We start from the raw sequence: 18,126 nt of genomic DNA, 5'->3' as shown, positions 1-18,126 counted from the left end.
TTTGTTAAGCTATATAGGGCAAGTCCACCCTCCACGCCTGTCGGGTCGGATGTCCTTTTCTTGTGGCTTTAAAGTTTTGCCCAGTCACCCATGCTTCACCAATCAGATGAAAGGTGTCTGGCTCCACCATCAGTCCAGTCAACATATCGCAGCCACTCTGGTTATTATTAAGTGCTCAGTCTCATTGTGTCCTGTCAGGGAGAGCCTACATGTATTGGCCTCCCGAGTGGCGCAGTGGTCTAAGGCACTGCATTGCAGTGCTAGCTGTGCCACTAGAGATCCTGGTTCGTAGCTGGCTGTGACCGGGAGACCCGTGGGGCTGCGCACAATTGGTCCAGGGTAGGGGAGGGAATGGCTGGCAGGGATGTAGCTCAGTTGGTAGAGCATGGCGTTTGCAACGCCAGGGTTATGGGTTCGATTCCCATAGGGGGTATAAAAAATAATGTATGCACTCACTAACTGTAAGTCGCTCTGGAAAAGAGCGTCGGCTAAATGACGTAAATGTAATTTCAAATGTCCGTTTATTTTTTTATTTAGTATTATTCTGTATGTACATCCGAGACTCCATTTCATATGATATGTTACATTTCGTATGGTATGGATGTCCATCATCCTTTTCGTATGATATGTTACGAATTACAATTTGTATGTTATGTTACGAATTTGCAAAACGTGTATGTTACGGATTCCAATTTGTTGTAGCTAACGTTAGCTAGGTGGCTAGGTGGCTAACGCTAATTTAGCTAGCTGGCTAATGTTAGCTAAGCTAGGGTTTAGGAGTTAGGGTTAAGGTTAGGAGTTAGGTTAAAGGGTTAAGGTTAGGGTTAGCTAAAAGGGTTAAGGTTAGGGTTAATGGAAGGGTTCGCTAACATGCTAAGTATTTACAAAGTAGCTAAAAAGTAGTAAGTAGTTGAAAAGTTTCTAATTAGCTCAAATGCTAAAGTTGTCCCTGACGAGATTCGAACACGCAACCTTTATGTTTTTGCCTTAAGTAACCATCTTATGTAACCATACTAAACGTATCATATCAAACTAATTTGAGTGTCCCAGATAAACATTTAGTATGTTATGCCTAGTCTATGAGACCAGGCTGAAATGGCTCTTACACCACCTGTCCTGAAAACCATGTGCTCCTTCATCTAAAACTACTACATAGCCTAATAACAATTCCATAAGGAAACTACACTTGGATTTTCAATTAGCCTATAGGCTAAGTCATAAAAACTGTAAAATCTCAATCTATTTGTGTGCATCATATAACATCTCACAGACCCAAAATAAAGGTCAACATCACTCTACAGAAAAAGGTTGGTTTAATTGCAGAATAAATTGATAGTACAGTACAGCAATAAAAACACTGCCATATCACTCCTATTTTACATGACTTTTACATTTATCCGATATGTAACATACTTGGTGTTCAGCTTATGATACAAACGGCAATTCATACATCAGTAGAATAATACACAAAATAACATACAGACAGGCTCACAGAGCTGTGTTAGTACACACACAATAAGACACAGAGCATTCAACCGCCATTTTGTAATGACCTCCTGGGCCCATATTCATAAAGTATCTAAGAGTAGGAGTGCTGATCTAGGATAAAATTGTCCTTGTCCATTAGTGCTGAGCGATTAACTGAAATTTCAGTTTGACAGACGTTGGTTCAATTATTTGAATTCCATTTCGTTCCATTTTTTTCTTTGAGCTAAATGCACACATTGTGCAGTTTCTCTAGAGAACAATCAGATCAAGCCCGAACTGTGTGATGTAATAGGGAGTTGTAGTAGTTTCCAACAGGCCAATATTCTACATAGTTAAGCGCAGAAAACGTGGTGACCATAATCCATTGCACGCCTACTTGTCCGGTCTGTTTCTTTTAAGCCTACTACGTAAAAGAGACAGAAGAATGCGCAATCGAGAGAGATGATGACTTGGAATGAAATAATAAAGTCATCAAATAAAATGTTTAAATACACAACAACTGAAATATTTTATTAAAGTAAAGTAATATGAATAAACTATGGTTAATAAGTGATAAGCAGTAATGGGCAGACACTACCATCATGGGACTTTTATTAATTGTTTTATTCTGTGTTGTTACAGCATTCAACCCACATAATGCATAGTGTATTTAATGTTATTAAAAATATATATTATAAAACTGAAACCGAACAGACCTCAAAAAGGACTAATCGCTCAGCACCATTGTCCATATAATTGTATTCATTATAAATTAATCAGCACACCTACTCTGAGACACTTTGTGAATACAGGCCCTGATCACTGAGTCTAAAGGAAAGGTGTCTGGGCTGATGCATCAGGAGACAGAGGGAATAGACAACAACAGCCAAGCCACTAAGCAACATGGAAAACAGGAATATGACATAAAAATATATTTGTACGCAATTCATTACATGACATTTGTCCATTGGCCACCCATGGCCATTCATTGAATCTTTACACATTGACACTCATTTTCCCTTTCATTTCATACAGTCTTTTCCTGTACAGGATGAGTGTTCATTCATTTCTCTTCTAGAGCTTGCAGTGGCACCACAGTTCTGGGGTCAGTCCCAGTAGATACTACCGCAGTATCCTGGATGCTGCTGCAGTATCCTGCAGTATCCTGGGGGCTGATCTGTCGTTGGAGACCGCCTTGCGGAGCCTCACACCCCTCCGTATGGACACCAGCATGTCCATGCCCTCCTGGGGCTCGGGGGGTGGGTGTTGTGGGTGTTGGGGTAAAGAGTTGGTTCCGATTGGGTCCACTGGCAGAGGGTCCAGAGAGGGGAAGGGGAACTGACCCTCGCCCAGGGCGTGGGCGCTAGCCGCAAGCTCACCTATCTTCTCCACCAGGCTGTGGCGGTTGGCTGCCAGCTGGGGATCCTCCTCTAGGCCGAGGCCAGTCATGCCAGGGGGCTGCTGGGCATAGACGCTTCGGTCTAGCCCCCCTCCGGAGCTCCAGGCAGTGGTGTCAGGTAGGCTCAGCCGCTTGGGGGAGGCCTTCATGTACTCCAGGGCACTGGGTGGAGTCTCGTCCCCATACAGGTACTCTTCGCTGCCCATGCGCTGGGTAAGGCTGGGAGAGTAGCTGGGGGAGTAACTGGGGGAGTAGACAGGAGAGTCTGGCACCGTGGGGGTCTTGACTGGAACGATGGGGGGGCGGATGGGGATGGGGCCTGAGGTGGACGGGGTGCGTCTCACCCCTGTTTTGGAGGAGGGAGTCCGGCGGATGGTGGCTGTTCCAGAGGTGATGGCTCCGTGCCTCCCGTCACGCCCTCCATCACGCCCCCCGTCACGCCCTCCATCACCCCCATAAATCCCTCCATGCGTACCCCCAGGAGGGCTCACTCCGGCGAGCAACCCGGCGGTGCTAGCCGGCCTCTTGGTCTGGATCATGCGGCGGTAGTTCTGGGCAATGTTGCTGTGGCGGGGGATGGTGGAGGACTTGTCGAAGTCAGCCTCTCTGCCGGTGTCAGCGTCCCCGTTCAGAGAGTAGCACTCATAGTCAGACCCTGAGGACAGGAGAGAGAGAATTAATTCAAACTGATCAGGCTTTATGCATGAGACAGCAGGATCCTATTGGATTTTCTATACAATTTCAGGTACTACTGTTTGAAGGGATACATGTGGTGTTCATCAGAGTATGTTACCCTGTGAGGGGATGGTGTCCTCTGAGCAGGATGGTGTGTTGGTCTGGGTGCTGTAGCCACTGGAGTACTGCAGAGATTCCCTGCTATTCTTCTGCTGCTCTATACTGAGACCTCGGGTCAGCACCATGGCTAGTGTACTGGCTGCTGGGGACATGGCCTCACCGCCGTGCTGCACACACACACACACACACACACACAAAGGCGCACATGGTCACACACAGAGAGAGAGAGAGAGAAAACAGAGAGAGAGAGAAAACAGAGAGAGAGAGAATGAGAAAGAGAGAGAGAGAGAGAGAGAGAGAGAGAGAGAGAGAGAGAGAGAGAGAGAGAGAGAGAGAGAGAGAGAGAGAGAGAGAGAGAGAGAGAGAGAGAGAGAGAGAGAGAGAGAGAGAGAGAGAGAGAGAGAGAGAAGAGAGAGGAGACTCACATTACCATACAATAGTAGTGGCAAACATTAAAATCCACATCTCAACAACTCATGCTGATTGTTGAGTACTGTTACTGTCTCCAATGTGTGCTCATCATTACCTTGGCTGCTATGGTAGCTTGGGCCAGCATGGACCTATGAGTGTCTGGGTGCATCCCAGAGAACCCTTTAGGACTGGAAGGAACCTCCTGCTCCCTCATCCTGTCCAATGACTCTCTCCTTTGCTGCAGAGTGGTAGCCAATGAGGGCTCGTAGGTACTTGTTTTAGACCAATCCTGTGGCAGTATTATTGAGGCAATGAGGAAATTAACTAAACAATGTACCCTTGGATTGGACATGTCTATCATTCAGCAGTTCAGAAGTTTTTTCCATTGTGGTACAATGGAAACAGTATGGGGGTCCATGAAGAGGTTAAATTCTAATAGCATGGTCCCAGATCTGTTTGTGCTGTCTACACAATAGATCTGAGACCAGGCTAAAATGCTGAGCCCTAAGCATGAACATTCTATAACAATGAGTTTAGCAAAGTCCGCTCAGCTTAGCAAATCTTTGGCATAAGAGATTTGAAAGCTGAGTTTGACAACAGAATGGATAGAGAGATCATGAAGTTATTATGCATCATGAGTTATGCAAATGAGTTGTTAAAGCCAATGAAAAAGCAGTTAGGCAAATAAAAGATTAAAAAGGAAAAGCAGCAAATTAAAACAAACCTTCCAGCTAGGACCCTTTGAGATGGGTGAGGGGTTTTTTGATCCAGGATAGCGGTTAAATGTGGGGGACCCAGGAAGTATGACAGAGAGAGGCCTGATGGAGCCAGTGTGTGAGAGAGCGGGGCGGAAGGTACCAAAGGATGAGCCAGAGCCAAACTGCGGAATGGACAGACATATCTGAGTCAGCATGTTCATTACATACTATAGCAAGATCCCTCTGGGCCTCTTAAGCCATAGATATGTCACAGTTTGTGTGTGTGTGTGTGTGTGTGTGTGTGTGTGTGTGTACGTGTTTAACTATACTTGTGGGGACTAGAAGTCCCCACAAGAATAGTAAACTAACTCAAATTCTATTTCTAGAGGTTTTAGGGTTAAGGTTAGAATTAGTTTTAGGGTTAGGAGCTAGGAGCTAGGGTTAGGTTTAGGGTTAGGGTTAAGGCTAGGTTTTCGGGTTAAGGGTTAAGGTTAGGGTAAGGGTACGTGTTAGGTTTAGGGGTTAGGGAAAATATAATTTTGAATGGGACAAGGTTAGTTATACAAGTGTGTGTGTGTGTGTGTGCATGTGTGCGTGTGTGTGTGTGTGTGCGTGCATGTACTAACCGCAGTGGGAGAGTTGCATTCACTGACAGATTGGCAGGTTTCTGATGCCTCAGAGGAGGCTGAGCTGGTGGACTTCTGTAGATGGAATAAAAGATGGAGTGAGAGAAAAGGAGTAAGGAGATGAAGAGAGAAGAGGAGTGAGAAAGATGGAGAGAGAGAAGAGGAGTGAGAAAGATGGAGAGAGAAGAGGAGTGAGAAAGATGGAGAGAGAGAAGAGGAGTGGGAGAGACGGAGAGAGAAGAGGAGTGAGAAAGATGGAGAGAGAGAGAAGAGAAGTGGGAGAGACGGAGAGAGAAGAGAAGTGGGAGAGACAGAGAGAGAAGAGAAGTGGGAGAGACGGAGAGAGAAGAGAAATGGGAGAGACGGAGAGAGAAGAGAAGTGGGAGAGACGGAGAGAGAGAAGAGGAGTGAGAAAGATGGAGAGAGAGGAGGAGTGAGAAAGATGGAGAGAGAGAAGAGAAGTGGGAGAGACGGAGAGAGGGTGAAATAGATAAAGAGAGGGACAAGAAGTTAGTGAGATTGAGAAAAGAGGAAGAGAGTGAGAGGGAAGGAAAATAAGACATGGGGAAAGAATATAACTTCAGGAACTATTTACACTTCTATAACAAACCATCACACAATATTGCTATTTTGCTATGGAACATTGCATCAGTTTCCCTCCCTGATGCCCATTCTATTTTCGGAGTAATTCTAACATCCGTCGGCCACAATAATTCATAGTATATCAAGGAGGAAAACTCTAGCATCATCTTACAGGCTTGATGGTATAAGCAATAACAAATACCAGCCAAAAACAGGATTCTCCTCCTCATGGGTCTGACAAGACTCACGTTACCAGACCTGGGTTCAAATACTATTTAGGGTATTTCAATTACTTTCAAAGACATTTGGAAGTAAGTATTTACACATTTTTTACTTGAAAAGACAAGTAGTTGAATGTTGGAATGTATTTGGAAATCCACTTGGAAAGTATTTGAAAATAGTCAAATACACTGATTAAAATATACTCCCTCCCATGCATTTAACCCACGCATTTGAAAATAGTATTTGAAATAAGTATTTGAAAATACTTTCAAATAGTAGGATGTTTCTAGGAAATTATTTGAAAATACTTTTAAATACTTCAAATAGAAGTATTAGATTTGGGCCATATTATTTTAATACTGAAATACACAGAACATACATATTTAAATAACAAATAATCACACATGTAGTTGAACACAGGTCTGCACATTACCATACTCCCAAGTCTCAATAATCAAGAGCGTGACGGAGAACCTGGAGTGGAGGCTAGAGTCTGACTGACTCAGAGGTGTGTCTACCTGGCTGGTGATGTCAGAGGGCATGGGTGAGGGGGGCTTGGAGTGGGTGTTGGCATCCTGAGAGATGAACCCTGAATCATGGGAGGAGACGCTACTGAGACGATGGGCACCAACAGTTGGCATCTGGAGGATACTGCACATACTGCTCTTCCTAGAGGCAGCACTGCTGGGGGAGGAGGGAGGGGTCTGGTAGGACCAACTGTAGTCTGAACCCTTCAGGTCCCCGATCACCTGGAGAGAGAGAGGAGAGAATTTGCACAAGCAATACCTGTGGTCGGCTCGCGGCTCGCGGGTCGGAAACGTTTGAATTAAATCAAGATAATATTTTTTGCACAAACCCAGGAGCTTGTTGTGTTGAAATTTGTTGCGAATTCCATTATGTGAACAGTGAGGTAGACATAGCCTTACACTCAGTGCATTCACTGTTTGACAATTTGCTAGGATTATGTGTGTGTGTGTGTGTGTGTGTGTGTTTGTGTGTATGTGTTACTGGTTGAGCATGTGTGCTTGCAAGACTGATTTATTGAATAAGGAAAGTTGTGTGCTTTTGTGTGCATGTTGGAGATTACCTGCTCACTAGCCGGGGGCAGTTTGTGAGGGTCTTCAGTGAGCACAGTGAGGTCATCAACAATGGCCTGCAGGTGAGTGATCTCTCCCAGCATGGCTATCTCTCCATTCTGAAGAGGAGCAACAACAAGACCTTTCGCTCAGCAACACACAAAGACACAGCATGTGCATTATTTAAGACTAACTGAAATAACTGAAATACTAACTAAAATAACTGAAAGACTAACTGAAATAACTGAAAGACTAAGTGAAATAACTGTGACAAACAAACAACTTTAACATGAAAGTTAAGACCACCAAACAACTCCACTGTGGACAGAAGGATGCAGTTGCCCCTAGACTTTGATCTAAGTATGGTCAGTAAATGTTTTTCATAAAATGGTTAAGATTTGAGCTGGGTAAGCGGGTTCTAGATCTGTGCCTAAAGTAGAGTCCTACATTGGGTCAGATACCCACAGTTCCCTGTGGTTGACCTGCAAAAAAATCAGCTGGTGGGTGGAATGAAAACATTCTTTCAACCAGTGGTCGGCTGGCGTTTCAGAACAATTATATTGCGGGTCAGAAACGTTTTAATTAAATCAAGATAATATTTTCTGTACAAACCCAGGAGCTTGTTGTGTTGAAATGTGTTGCGAATCCCATTATGTGAGCAGTGAGGCAGACATGGCCTAGGCTACCAGCCACGCAGTGAGAGAGTGGAGCAGGGAACTGTCCATTATTTGTGTGGTGCTGAAACATTCCTAATTTGTCCACGTGCAGATCTTATGTTCCCTTCTGCCACGCGACAATAAGTTGCCAAGTTTATTTTCCCTGACTCCTAGCTCACGCAAAAATGGCTAACGTAACAGGAGAAATAGAAAGAAAGGTTATGATGGTGGTTTACCCCACTGTAGAAACAGTTTGGAAGGATTTTGGAGTCATTGTGGACAAGGAGGACAACAACCCGGTAGATGGATACTCAGCCTGCAAAAGTGCAAGCAGCAGGTATTTGTTGATGATAATTCATAAATGATCAGTTAATTATTACATTCTGTAAATTCAGGCTTTCGTTCATTTAGACCATACACAGGCCGTGTAAAGTTTAAACCTGTGTGGCTGGTAAAAGTTTGAGAAGCCAATAGCCTGCTAAATAAATGTATTTTTGCAGCCTGTAGCCTATTCGATTCTGGGAATTGTTTATTTAAGTCTCAATTGAACTATTTGATTATCTAAACAATATTGAATGTAAAAGTATTGTTTTGTTATATCGGTATAGGCTTTATTAGGTCAAAAGAATGTTAGTTAGAGGGCTCTTTTTCGAAGCGATTTGAGTTGTCAATGTGCCGCATCGCATTGTGACAATAAGAAGATAGGCCTATTATTCTTATTAATTCATGGCATGGTTTCCGTTTATCCAAATGTAGACATGCAGACAAATTAATTAATGCAGGGATTGGGCATAGCCTAATAGCCTACTACTCATAAAAACAATGAAATAAATTGATGTTATTTGGCGGGTCACGAATTGGCTCTCTGAACAATTCTATGCGGGTGGCTCATCTTGCCGAGAAAAATGTAATTCAAATTTTTTTAAATCTTCAAGTTATGGAATTGGAATTGAATTGGAATTAGACTGATTTGACTTTTTGAATTGGAATTGAATTGGAATTGTAAAACATTTAATCTTTGGTATTGAATTGGAATTCAATATTTTTTCCATTTCCCAGTTAATGGAATGAATGCACATAGTATAAGAAATGTACTGTAGGATTTTATTTTATTCATTTCAACCTGTATTCCTATATTTCCAGTACAGCTAGGCTGTCTGAACAGTGACATGATCAGCATGAAAGCCTGAGGGCACTGAATTAGAATAGGAATATTTGGAATTGTTGGGGATATTATTGAATTGGGAATTGAATTCTTGGAATTTACCTAACATTGGAATTCAGAGGAATTGAATTATCTCTGAATTCAAAGACTGCCCTGGAATTTGAATTGAATTAAATGAAATTAACAGGGAGAGAGAATATAATTTAATTTGTGGAATTGACCTCAACCCTGCCGTGCAGGACTCTAGCCTAAAGCCAAGGCAACTTCTCCCAGGAGCCCACCCCACCCTGGTATCTCAGCAATCCTCCTCTGTCACCACCATACGCTGATCTACAGTCAGGCAGGTTTTTCCTACATACTGGTTAAGGTTAAGATTTAGGGAGGGTAGTCTTATCCTGGATCTGTGACCCAGCGCCCACCCCAGCCAAGTCTATCATCATCCCTCCTCTCTCACAATCACAGACTGATCTAAAGTAAGTGAAGTTTTTCCCTATAATAGCAAAGGATTTGGATTTGGATAGGCTGAACCTAGATCTGTGCTCACCACCACAGGCTTCAACAGGTTGATGAAGAAGCAGTAGCGCCCCCTCTCCTCTAGGAGGGCCCGGCGCACCGCCTGCTTCTCGGTCTCCCCCATCAGCAGGTAGAGGTCACTGACGTCCTGCATGGCACTGTCCAGCTGGGGACGCAGGTTCCCCCGGCCTGGGGAGGAGGAGAGGAGGGGGAGGGGGGAAAGAGAGAAGAGTACATAGAGGAGGGAAGATAAAAGAGGAAGGTGAGAGAAGGGGTGAGGGGCAGGGGATAGCGGAGGGAGGGGTCAATAGTGAGAGAAGGAGGAACAGGGTACATGGGGATGAGGGGCATTGGGTAAGATGGTTAGAGGATGAGGATGAAATGAGAGAGGAGGAGGAGAACAAAGAGTGGTGATTAGAACCCTCTGCTAGGTTTGGGCCTGCAGGTGTGCCGTAGGACAGACCACCATTGACAAACGACACTGCACTGAAATGATACGCGTCAATGAGAATGGGACGAAACTACAGCACATATCTTAAATGAGATTAGGAACAACAACTCTGCAGGTAGGCTACTGGGTTAGTGTGTTGGGCCAGTAAGCAAAAGGTTGCTGGTTCAAATACCCGAGCGGACAAGGTGAAAAATCTGTCGGTGTCCTTGAGCAAGGCACTTAACCCTCATTTGCTCCATGGGTGCCGCACTACTATGGCTGACCCTGTAAAACAACACTGTATCTATCTGTGGTATGTGACCAAAAAAAAAAACATAATATGGATGGAGTTCCTGAAATGGACATGGTTAACTAGCACAGGTAAATACAACACTGATGACATATTCAGCTGCCAAGTATAAGACTGCCTTATTGTTGAGGAAAACTAATTCAAGGAATCAGGCAGAATCCTTTTATCAGTAATCGGTTTATTTGAGCAATTGCAAGGAAAATCCCTCTCTCAGGATGAACCCGGAGAGAATCTAGTTAATTTACAAATGACACAGTCGCTATATACTTCAGCTACACAAAGAGCTATACCCCCTTCTAGGGGGAGGCAAGCTAAGAAAATAGATAGGGGGTAATTGGCTCCACTTCCTTAGAAAAATATTACAAATGAGAACAGGTTCTAACCAGTTCTCATAGCCTATATGTCTAAGATAGAGGAGTGATAGGATCTTTAAAGCCTAACCAGAGGAAACTAGATTTTCGCCTGGCTTTTAGTGCCCTATAGATAATGAGCTAGTAATAATTCACTCCTCTGTGTGGTATGTAAAGAGGTTACTGAACAACTGTGGAAAATTACAAGTGACCGTGGAAAATTACCAGTGACTAGTACCATTCAACTCAAGAGACAGTAACCAAACCATTTTGCACCCACATTATGAAACATGGTGACATGATGACCAAGAGGTGTATGAAGAGGAGGCAGTGTTGGGGAAGCTAAAATATAGTTTACCAAGCTACTAATTAATTCACACTGGAAGAAGTTAAGCTACACTAAAGCTACCCTTAAGAAACATATAGTTTACTTAACTAAAGTTACTTTGAAAAAGTAGTTCACTACATCCAAACTACTTAGTGATTAATCATATGTAAATCTGAAACATCATAGACTACAAATTGCAAGAACAGATCACTCTGGACTGGAGTCAGATTTAGCCTATTAAAAACAAAAACTCAACTTCAAGTGAGAATTTGGCAGATCTGATGTCAAAAAATAAAGGAAATTCTGGGCTACTTCTCCCAGATTTCTACGTAGTGTGTAGTTCCAGTAGTTACCTACACCGCTACATGGCAAAAAAGTAATTAACTACTGAAAACACTACCTTGATTTGAATGTAGTTGAAAGCACAGTTACTGCAAAATGCAAAATGTAGTTAAATTACTAGTTTAACTACATATAGTTCACTACTCCCCAACACAGAGGAGGGATATGTTAAAAGAGATAGGAGACACCAGTATCAGACAGACACAACACTCCAGGTGAGATGGTCAGACACAATGACGTGATGATGCAGGACACACACAGAAACACACACACACACCGGATAATAACTATAAAATTATCATGAAATGCCTCATGCAATGCATATTAGCATGTGGGGAGAGCATAGCACACATACCTAGAAGCTCTACAGCAGGGGAATAGGCCAGTGAGGAGGCAGAGGAGTAGACAGATAGGTAGCATTGGTGGAAAGAGGGGGGGGGGGGAGCATAGACAGAAAGCCTAATATTAGAGTTAGCACTGTCATAGTTATAGGAATGGAGATAGATACACATAAACCTCATATTTCCTTTACCTCCAAACTCACCAAACCTTTTGAATGATAGCCTTAAATTCTGATTTACCCCTCATTTGAAACCCATGACAATGCATTTCTCATTCAGGGCACTAGGTGGTGGTATCTCCCAGTTAGGTGATGGTAACTAGCCTACAGCAGTACTACAAACATCCTCTATCTAGTCTACAGCCTGTTTTGGACAGAGTTTTTAACAGTAGCCAATCAGTAACCAATTGTTTTTAGCAGTAGCCAATCAGATCATGTCACAGGGTGCGGTTAGATGTTACCTTTCCTGGCCTTCTTCTGGAGCTTCATGGTGTCTGAGGACTTCCTCTTGATCTCCTGGCGAGACCGCTTGTATTCTGATGAGGAGAGAAGGAGACGTCACTCTGGAATTAAGTGTCATTTGTTGATTGACTTGATCAATCAATCAAATTCAATATATATAGCCCTTTTAACATCAACCCTCACCTTTGGCGTGGTCTTTGTCCAGCAGGTTAGCTGTCTTTTTCCATTCCTCTATCCTGTCCTGGAGGGGAGTGACTAGGCCTTCCATAAGAGCACTGGGGAGGAGAGGAAAGAATAGGGAGAGTAAGCACAGGACTTGTAGCACCATTAGCAATGCACAGAGATGAAGGGAGAGGAATCAGGCAGGGTTGAAGGTGGACCACTTACTTGGTGAAGTGGCGTAGTTTAGTCTCGATGCTGCGGTGTCTCATGCACATCCTGGTCAGAGCTGAACCTATGTCCCTGGTGGCACCTGGAGAGAGGGAGAGATGGGTTTACAGAACCACTGGGGGGCAGCATTGCATATCACAACAAGGGACACCAGTCAGCTCAGCTAGCAGTTATTTTCTCCAACCAAAATCTTAAAGGAAAATGTCAAAAGTAATCAATCCAACACAACAGCCCATTCAACCTCAACATAATATTGCATCTACTACCCTGGTCTGGACACCAACTACACCAATGAAATGTAATTGCATTCAGTGATTTACCCACCCCACCCCACAGCCCAGGAAATCACAGCTTGTCTGATTTGCTGTACTACTTTTCCTCTCTGGTCAAGCGTAATTAAAATGGGGTGTTGAGCCTTAAAGCCCAGGCTGGCCCCAAGCTACATGCTCCACCGGCTACAGGCTGCATCCAGGGCTCATTCTTAGGGAACTCCAGTAATATCGGCCAGGATTGATCCTGCTCTAATCCACTAGGCCACAGAAGCCTAATCGGGGGATGGTCAGGAGGGTCTCACACTCACCACACACACACACACACACACACACACACACACACACATACACATGTGCATGAGCGCACACCGGCATACACACACACACACACAAATACACAAACACACACCAAAACAACACCAGCCTGACGAGGACTACCCCAGATGCTTGTGTTTGCGTGTATGTGCGGGCACATGCGTGTGTGTTAGTCTGTGTGTGTAGACAGGTGGTGTGATTTACATACCCCCTCTATCCTGAAGGAAAAAGGTGGGTACCCTGTAAGGGGATATCCCTCTATTCTTCCCTGGCCTGCTCTGCCTTTCCTGTTCTCTCTGTGTTTCCTAAACACCATTCTTACAGGGGAGCGAGGAAAGACCGGCTTGAACCTCTGTCCATGAAGAAGGCTCAATCTACCAAGCCTGGGCCTGCACACAGTTAAGCCCTTTTCACACTATTGTGCCAACCCGAACTGTGCTGGCTCCAGCAACTATGGTGGATGCGAAGCCAGGACAGTGCAGGCCAGCTAAGCTCGGATCAGTAGAGTGAAAAAGATTTTAGAGGGAGAAGAGAGAGAGAAAACTGCTGATCTAACTGGATCAAATCAAACATTGTCTGACTGAGGAATACTGAAGATTAGGGTTGTAGCAATTCACCGATATGCATCGGTCCCTGGTTCAAATGTTTAAGATATGAGTGCATCGTTCTGCGGGACCCCAAACTCGATTCAAATGTAGCACGATCGGTCAGGAAATAAATATATTCCAAATTATTTTTTGTCAAATTACTTTCTTTCTACGTTCTGTAAATAGTACCTCTTATCTTTTGTGACAATTGCGTCCTCACCTTCAGTGTTAAACTAAAATAAGCATGTAATTGTGTTGACAATCATTGATCTACAAGTGATTTTTCATGCCGAACAGTATCAGTAGCCTAGTCAAACTGCACACTGTACGCAGTTTCGCACGCTGACCAACGAGAGCTAGGCCTATTCCTAATCTGGCACATATGCGCGTCACCTTCAGCATTCAAATGATTGTCAAATGGATTGCGCAATATTAAACTTTATGTTAACCAATGTATTTTGCTAGGCTATTTTCATAAAATGTGCTGTTGAATAAAAGTAGCCGAAGCTACCACCGGAGACACAACTCTCATCTGGCTATAGGTAGGCTACATGGTGATCGGGGATTACATTCTATTTTATTTCGATTGTTCAGGTTCACCATCAGCAATCGTTTTGGTAGTTTTGCTTGAAACAATCAGTATATATGGTCATTTGTAGATATACAGGGTAAAGTAGATAATTTCATAACAAGGACAGCAATCGCTTTTGCTACTCGCACTGCATGGTCAAAGCAGAGAAGAAGAGAAGCTTATTCCAACCCTGTCAAAACTTCCAAACAGTCTAAACCATTAGATTATGAGACGGGGGTGAAATCCAAAATTGTACTGCATATTCATTGGCTATTGCAAATTTTTAAAGATAAATATTGATACATTACTAGCTCTAACACTTTTAATCTGCAAAAATATTAAATTCATTAGTGGGTGATGGTGATTTCAGATCAAAAGTAGTTTCCCTTATGGTTTAGCTTAGGAGCCTACATACATACACACAGTCAGCTCAGACAGATCCAGCTCAGAGAGGCCCAGTACATCGAATCGTATCGCATCGAATCGATTCGTTCCTCTAATCAAAACAAATTGTTTCAAACTAAAACCTATCGTTCCTGTATCATATCTAGATACGTATCGAATCATTTTGAAAGGAAAATATGCACATCCCTACTGAAGATGGATGCATGCAATGAAGAGTTCCATTTATATACCCAGAGACTAAACTAATTCCCTGCTGAAACTCATCATAAGACAAAGCACCTTTCACAACACATACAGTAGCTAGTATTCCCTTCACTATTGGCTTCAATGCTCTGGGGATTACATCAAAAGCATTCCACCTCACAGAACTCCATCTACCAGAGGCATCAGGGGCTTCCAGCCAGATGCTGGATGGCTTTGGGGGATGGATGGATCCACTGACAACCATGTGTGGATGGGATGATGTGTGGTGAGAGTTTTGTCATGTTGTCATATAGCTGTATTTCCTTTCCAAGTGACTGAAATGGGTACAGGTAAGAGGTCAGAGGTTAGCCAGCTGAATCCCACCCACTATGATAACGCAGGAAGTAATATAGGGAACAGAGACCATGGGAAGATCTCAATTGCTATACGTCTCGCGTCCTTTCTCTCCTCATCTCCTTCTCAAAACTCATTGAATGAGAAAGCCAGAGGTCCCTCCCCTCTGACCTCCTCCGAAGGGTTTTGAGAAGGAGTTGAGAAGAGAGGATCAATGTTCCCTCTCATTTTCTGCGTCACTGAGCAAATTTCAGGTCTGATGAGCACAAACTTGAACGTTGTGAAAATTCTGTGCAACTTCCGGCGGCGCGTTTACTGTGAACACTGAGGCTGTACCAACTTTAAGTTAGTTTTAACAGTGGTCAAGTAGGCTACTGTGGCTATTTGATCATAATGTAGGCCTACCAGAGTGGCCTACCATCAAAAATGGAGGAAATGCATCCCATAACATTTTCACATGGAAATAGCTGTTCTATCGTTCAGCCTACAGTAGCAGCCAATGTGTGGTGTTCAAAGTAGGTCTATATTCCAGACTTTTGAAAAAAACATGCAGAGCTTGACATTAACCTGTTTATCCACTTGTCCTTCAGACAAGGAGGTGACTGAAAATGTTGTTGTGTTGTTTGATGCAAGAAACCACTTTACAAAATAAAATGCATAATTATTCCCATACTTTTATTACAGAGAATCAGACAAGTTATGCTACCCTCTGCCTATTGGCGCCTTAGCTTATTCAAGCCTGTCTCAAAATACAACATTGCCCCTTTAAGACAAAAAAAAAGCTCTTTACCTGATTCACTTTTCAAAGTCTAGAAATGCACACGTTTTGTGCTCTTGTAGGAAGCAATCACTCCCCCATTGCTGACTACAAATTATCTATAACTGGGCTAATAACTCACTAACTAGCAAAGGATATGAACAAATGTGCACGTGGATACATGCAGCTCTCACTTTGATCTCAAAACAAGCGCATTTACTCACGCCCGCTAATGCTGTAAAAACAGTCCAGGTCAAAGTGAATGGCACAGATCCATATATGGCAATGGTCTATTTACATATAGGCCTACTGCAGCTCTGATTGGTTATGGCGCACCGGTCTGTGTAGAGTACGGGCTGAGTCTTGCCTGTCAATGCAATAGAATCCTACTCCGATGCGTTCTGCCTACAATAAAATCTCTTGCATAGTAAGTCTTGCATAGTTTGTTTTGTTTCGGTATGTTGCATTGAAAGTGGCTAATATTGCGTTGATTCGATCACAATTCCCACAGTAAAGGGAAACGTTGATAGTGTTAACTAAAGGGGAAAACTCTAGAAAGTTGAGTGAAGTTCAATCTCGTGCTTCTCTGCGTGGGCTGATATTTCTTCTGCGCGGCAGTCCTAGAGAGCTGTACCCGCAGCTTAGAGGGAACATTGGAAAGGACACCAGGAGTATGCAATAAAGATTCTCCCCATGTGGGGCCCTTAACCCCCCATCTGTCTTTCCTTCTCCTGAAATAGGTCATCTGTCACCCACAGTGTGTTTGTGATGTGATTTGTAACACAACAGCCCTCTCTCTCTGTATGTCATTCATTTTGCATGCATAAAAATCTCACTGAAACAATGGATTGGAGACTCTTCTCTCCATTTAGTCTCTTCTCTTCACAACTCTTGATCAATTGAACAGTTAATTGAAGGCTGTTTGGCCTTCAAATCAATGTGAATATGCCTGTATAACATACAGTTGAAGTCAGAAGTTTACATACACCTTTGCCAAATACATTTAAACTCAGTTTTTCACAATTCCTGACATTTAATCGTAGTAAAGATTCCATGTCTTAGGTCAGTTAGGATCACCAATTTATTTTAAGAATGTGAAATGTCAGAATAATAGTAGAGAGAATGATTTATTTCAGCTTTTATTTCTTTCATCACATTTCCAGTGGGTCAGAAGTTTACATACACTCAATTAGTATTTGGTAGCATTGCCTTTAAATTGTTTAACTTGGGTCAAACGTGTCGGGTAGCCTTCCACAAGCTTCCCACAATAAGTTGGGTGAATTTTGGCCCATTCCTCCTGACAGAGTTGGTGTAACTGAGTCAGGTTTGTAGGCCTCCTTGTTCGCACACACTTTTTCAGTTCTGCCCACAAATGTTCTATAGGATTGAGGAAGGGCTTTGTGATGGTCACTCCAATACCTTGAGCAGGAACGGGCCGGACTGGCGACACGCACCACTGGCTTGGTGCGAGGAGCAGGAACAGGCCGGGCCGGACTGGCGACGCGCACCACTGGCTTGGTGCGAGGAGCAGGAACAGGCCGGGCCGGGCTGGCGAGGCGGACTGGAGGTCTGGAGCGGAGAGCTGGCACAACCCGCCCTGGCTGAATGCCTACTTCCGCACAGTATGTGTGAGGTATCAGCACAGGACGCACTGGGCTGTGCACGCGCACTGGCGATACAGTTCGTAGAACTGGCGCAGGATATGCAGGACCGAGGAGGCGTACTGGAGACCAGGAGCGTTGAGCCGGCACACCCCGTCCTGGCTGGATGCCCATCTTCGCACGGCACGTGCGTGGTGCAAGCACAGGACGTACAGGACTGTGCCGGCGCACTGGCGACACAGTACGTAGCTCCGCATAACCCGGAGCCTGCCCAGTCATACGCTTCCTCGCGTGAGTACGGGGAGTTGGCTCTGCTCTGACACTAGGCTCCGCCATCCACCCCGTGTGCCCCCCAATTTTTTCTTGGGGCTGCTTCTCGGGCTTCCTCCTCGACCGGCCTCCTCCGTGTTGCCGTTGCACCTCTCCTGCCTGGGCATCTACCTTAGCCCATGGTCCTCTCCCCGCAAATATCTCTTCCCATGACCACAAACTGCCCACCTGTGACATGGCTATTCGCTC

The 18,126-nt window shown here is 44.0% G+C and overlaps 1 protein-coding gene across 4 annotated transcripts in view; it reads right to left on the bottom strand.

The window, feature by feature from the left end:
* Nucleotides 1-2,096: 2,096 nt before the first annotated feature.
* mtss1la (MTSS I-BAR domain containing 2a) overlaps nt 2,097-18,126 on the bottom strand; it is a 42,994-nt gene continuing 26,964 nt past the window's right edge. The window contains exons 4-15 of one of the 4 annotated variants that reach the window (XM_045223419.1): nt 12,560-12,644; nt 12,356-12,447; nt 12,172-12,246; nt 11,726-11,734; nt 9,642-9,799; nt 7,288-7,395; nt 6,719-6,949; nt 5,397-5,471; nt 4,797-4,952; nt 4,188-4,361; nt 3,660-3,828; nt 2,097-3,521 (exon numbers count right to left, since the gene is read on the bottom strand). In XM_045223419.1, coding sequence (XP_045079354.1) covers nt 2,590-3,521; nt 3,660-3,828; nt 4,188-4,361; nt 4,797-4,952; nt 5,397-5,471; nt 6,719-6,949; nt 7,288-7,395; nt 9,642-9,799; nt 11,726-11,734; nt 12,172-12,246; nt 12,356-12,447; nt 12,560-12,644 — 2,264 coding nt within the window. In that variant the 3' untranslated portion in view covers nt 2,097-2,589. The remainder of the gene's footprint in view (nt 3,522-3,659; nt 3,829-4,187; nt 4,362-4,796; nt 4,953-5,396; nt 5,472-6,718; nt 6,950-7,287; nt 7,396-9,641; nt 9,800-11,725; nt 11,735-12,171; nt 12,247-12,355; nt 12,448-12,559; nt 12,645-18,126) is intronic. The other 3 variants (XM_045223420.1, XM_041890637.2, XM_045223421.1) reach the window with 3 other exon arrangements.

Source organism: Coregonus clupeaformis, chromosome 11 (assembly GCF_020615455.1).
Source record: "Coregonus clupeaformis isolate EN_2021a chromosome 11, ASM2061545v1, whole genome shotgun sequence".
In the NCBI taxonomy this organism is placed as follows: domain Eukaryota; kingdom Metazoa; phylum Chordata; class Actinopteri; order Salmoniformes; family Salmonidae; genus Coregonus; species Coregonus clupeaformis.
Note: the sequence above shows the minus strand (reverse complement) of the source record. Positions and strands in the feature narration are given on the sequence as shown.